Source organism: Punica granatum, chromosome 7, assembly GCF_007655135.1.
Source record: "Punica granatum isolate Tunisia-2019 chromosome 7, ASM765513v2, whole genome shotgun sequence".
Taxonomy (NCBI): Eukaryota; Viridiplantae; Streptophyta; class Magnoliopsida; order Myrtales; family Lythraceae; genus Punica; species Punica granatum.
Window position 1 is genome coordinate 4382618 of NC_045133.1, and position 4314 is coordinate 4386931.

Genomic DNA, 4314 nt, shown 5'->3' on the forward strand with positions numbered 1-4314 from the left:
TTATTTATTTGGTTTTAGCTTATAACAAATCTTTTTTTTCAACAAAGAATAAACTAATATGTACATAATCAATAACTACTTACAGCGTCAGCCAAACAATTGGCCGCGTGAACTTCACAGTCTCTCATGCGCGTTTCTAGATATGAACACGAAACAGAAAATAATAATGAAAATGTATTTGATAATAGAAATGGAAGCATGGTTTGATTTTCACTAACACATCTTTTGGACAAAAGGTACCCCAAAAATCACCTTTTAAGTTCATCATGGGCAGGGAGTAATTTTCAGCAATTATTAGAAAGAACAAAAATAGGATTATGGGAGGGGCAGTTTCGTCATTTAAAGTTGGCCCCCTCTCACACGCACCCACAACAGTGCAGAGAGAAAGAAAGACCACAGAGTCGAGTCGACAGAAATAACAAAATTCTCCATCTCGTCATCACTATTCGTCGAGAAGAACATTCGGACAGAACCCCCGCCCACAAACCCTAATTTCCTCCCGCTCTCCCTCGCACTGCAAATCCCCCGGAATTGATCAGCACCGGAGCTCCCCCTCCCTCGATCCACGGCATTTCCCCTCTGAGCAGCCTCAATTGCCGCCGAATTCGCCTCGAACCACCCCCAATTCCGCGCGCTTAATTCGGGTCCGCTGTTGCCTCGGCTGCCCGACTGGAATGGTGTAATTTGAGCTGTATCAGCGGATTGTTGGCGCGAAAGTTGAGTCCTTCCTACGAGAGTGGATAGTTCAGTGGGAGGGTGAAGAAGGGCTGTGGGGGGATTCGGATGCGATCTTGAATTGAACGGTTTCTGGTTCCATGCCTCAGGTTCCACTTTTCAACTTGTCCCATATAAGTCCTCCTTCATTGTGTCGGCATTCCTTCCTGCTTCATGAATCATGCCAGCTCTCTGTTCCCTTTCCATTCTTTCCCTTTGTAGAAGCTCCTTGTGTCTGTTTTCTGCTTATGTGAGTTGGTTGAACTGAAAACCCCTTTGTCGCTTTGTCCTTTCGATTCCCACGGTTCAGTACTTAGTAGAAGGATCTGTGTGAAGTGATGGGATGAGTTTTACGTGAAAGGAGAGGAGTTGTCGAAGCAGTTGTAAGTCTATTTATGTAAATGAGGACTTTATAAATTGTGACGAAGCAGAAGAACCCGACCAAAGGTATCTTTTCTGGTAGTGCTGTAGAAGGAGAAGAGAAATTAGTTCTGAGCACTATGCCTGCTGGGTTCTAACAATGATTGTTTTGTGTGAGATTGTGATGAGTTTTATCTCATTCGAGATTATTGAGTAGCTGGCATCGTCTCATATTGAACATATTGAAGACGAAACAGAGTGGACTACGCGCTTCTCTGATTTTGGTTTCGTGAAAAGGCACCAGGCGTATATTTCATACCAGTAATGGAGAATATTCAGTTCTTCCCCCAGCCAATAATGAAGCAAACAAATCATTCTATAACCGATGCTATTGTCTGCTTTCCACTGCCTCAGTCTTTGAACTTGAAATTCTGTGTGTTGAAAGACAGGTCTAGTCATGTGAAGCTTTCTTTTTGAACTAAAGTGCATCTTAATTCGTATAAAAGTCTTTTTTTTATGAAATTTCTTAATTATTATTGGGAACAAATGATTTAGCAAAAATGTAAATGAACATCATTTTATTGATCTTCCTTTCTGCTATATTGTTGTGTCGCTACTTCTTGTTGTTGTTTTTAGCCTTTTATAAGCTTTCTAGACTTTTATAATGGCTATCTTATTTCATTCTGAAGAAGTTTCGTAAATCTTTTCCTAAAAAACCTGCAGTTAATTTTTCTCAACCTTGTGAGAAATTGAGCAATGGATCCCGAAGAAAAGAAGTTTGGAAGAGGTAATATTTCGTTGATAATGTGCATTTCTTTTCCTTTCTCTACCTCAATCCCTTGACAATTACTCCTGGCTGTTGTTAAATCATAAGTGCCGACGTCATTGGCATTTTATATTGATAATTACTTTTGATAATAATGGAAAAGCACCGTGCACTAAGTTGTTTCGGTGTTAGGAACCTTTATAAGATTGCAGTACTCCAGGATATGACGTAATTATTGGTGTAAAGCTTTTACTTCTATTCTGACTTGATGAATGAGGATGTTAGCTTATTTTTTTGGTTGTGTAGATTATAGTATGTATGGTCAGACTTCACTTCCCTGTGGCATGATACAAGTTTTAGTCAGTCAATTCATTTCCCTTCTTCGGATCTTCTTTTCTGCTGTCCTGATACACATTCATTTCTCAGTTAATTTATCTTCATTGCTAATATACTAACACATTGTACAACCTTAGGACCGAGAGAACTGACTGGTGCCGTGGACCTTTTAAGCCACTTCAAGTTGCAGCAACATTATGATTTTTTTTGCAAGAGGTCACTACCCTTGTCAATTTCGGACACCCACTATCTTCACCACGTGGTTGGAGACACGGAAATCAGAAAAGGAGAAGGGATGCAGCTAGCTGAACTAATTCAGGATACGTCTCAATCTAGAGATGCTAATGTGCGCATACAAACTTTTAACCTTGATGTTCTTAGAGATGCCTTTCAATTAAAGGAAAGTGGTTTCATTGAGCTACCTCAGGTAAGAATACTCTGGTGATATGCAATCTTTTCATTAGTAATTTTCTCTGCCAAATTGTTATAGTTTATACAAAATAAGTCTATTACGTCCTCCATAGTTAACTATCTTTTCCAAATTGGTGATATCCATAGTTAACTATCTTGATCCATTATTTTGGTCTGCAGTCTGAAAAAGGGGAACCGACTATCCCCTCAAAATTGAAAGGTGAATCCAAAGACAAGGAGAAGAAGCATAAGAAGCACAGAGAGAGGGATTCTGAGAAGGATAGAGAGCATAAGAAGCACAAGCACCGGCATAAAGATCGAAGCAAAGATAGAGACAAGGACAAGAAGGATAGAAGTGCACATCCTGATTCTGGACTTGATCATTCTAAGAAACATGAAAAGGTCATAAACCTGAAAAATATCTTGGTTTAACATTGTTCTTGTTTGTTTTAAACAATAGAGTTTTGAAGGAGCATTGCTCTTAGATGTCTTACATTTGTTACATGTATATATGTCCAGTTCTTGATACTTTCGAGTTTGTTTTGTACATATGTATTTTGCTTGATTTATCATGTGATTCGTATTTATTTACCATTCACCTGTGCAAGTGGTTTTTCTTTTCTTGTTATGCACTATTTTCAGTATTGGTGTAATTGTGGAATGACATGTCCTCATATCATTGCAGAAGAGAAAGCACGATGGAGATGAAAATGTCAATGATATTCACAGACACAAGAAAAGTAAGGTAAGTCTATGGAGAAGTGCAGTTGGACGTTCTGGTAGTTGTGTTTGTGCTTTGAACAAAGTTCTTTTATAGTTCAGTCGCATTCTTTTCATTTTTCGGCTAAGTTATTGGTGATATTATTTTGCAGCACAAGAGCTCGAAACTTGATGACATCGGTGCAATAAAGGTAGCAGGTTGATTGGTCGGCGGAATTTTAGTTCATGTAATGTTTTCAGATGTCAATAACATCTTGGAGGGTCGATGTTATGCGACATAATTGAGGTATATATTACACCTTAAGCTGTTTTCCCATGTTCCTGCATGGATTTAATTCGTTGCTTTCGCCAAATAGCTTCCCAGACTTCTTCATTGAAATAGGCTGTCGGGGAACTTTGGATGAGAAAAAGCCACGTGCTTTTAAAATTTCCTGAACTTCACACAGTTCATAGACTAAATTATTCTTTTATTGCAGAGTAACCACCCAATTGACTTAGGATGTGTACGAGGTGATTTTGTCTTTGTGAGGGACTAGGATGGCAAGGTAAACAAACTCGCTGATGATGAACTTCTTTGTTGTATAAAGGGTGTGCAATAATTCTTGTTCGTCTTTTTCTTCTTCTTCTTCCCCAGTTTATAATGGCACCCTGGATCCAAGACCTTTACCCATTTGTGCAATTATAATTTGTCTATAATTTCCAAAAACAGTTAGAATTTTAGTCAAGTCTCTTTAGAATTTTGGCTTTGATTAGTAGAAGTATGGTAGATGGGTTAAGAAAAGAAGGGGATGTGTAAATATATTTGATTTCCCTCATCGAAACGCGATTGTCAGGACTAAGCAGTTTGTCTGCTGTTTCATGGACAGTTCGGTCTCATTGTGAAGGGTACTCTGTTTTTCCTAGGAAAAAGTAGCGCGCACTCACCCCTGCTTTGTCGTTAAAAATCTTGTTCCTGGACTCTGCTTGAATCCCTGATGAAATTTGATTTCCATCCTCTTGTTTTTGGA

At 38.8% G+C, this 4314-nt stretch overlaps 1 protein-coding gene across 3 annotated transcripts; it reads left to right on the forward strand.

Annotated features, from left to right (window-relative positions):
- The first annotated feature begins 396 nt into the window (after positions 1 to 396).
- LOC116214893 (mediator of RNA polymerase II transcription subunit 19a-like) lies at positions 397 to 4314 on the forward strand. Of its 3 annotated transcripts, XM_031550384.1 has the most exons (8): positions 399 to 824; positions 1798 to 1861; positions 2314 to 2603; positions 2768 to 2989; positions 3273 to 3332; positions 3460 to 3593; positions 3784 to 3852; positions 3942 to 4314. In XM_031550384.1, the coding sequence occupies exons 2-6, from the start codon at positions 1831 to 1833 to the stop codon at positions 3508 to 3510; spliced, it is 654 nt and encodes a 217-aa protein (XP_031406244.1). In that variant the 5' UTR covers positions 399 to 824; positions 1798 to 1830; the 3' UTR covers positions 3511 to 3593; positions 3784 to 3852; positions 3942 to 4314. The 3 variants fall into 3 exon arrangements, with proteins under 3 accessions (XP_031406245.1, XP_031406244.1, XP_031406243.1); XM_031550385.1 differs by having other exon boundaries at positions 397 to 824; positions 2314 to 2522; positions 3784 to 4314; XM_031550383.1 differs by having other exon boundaries at positions 3784 to 4314.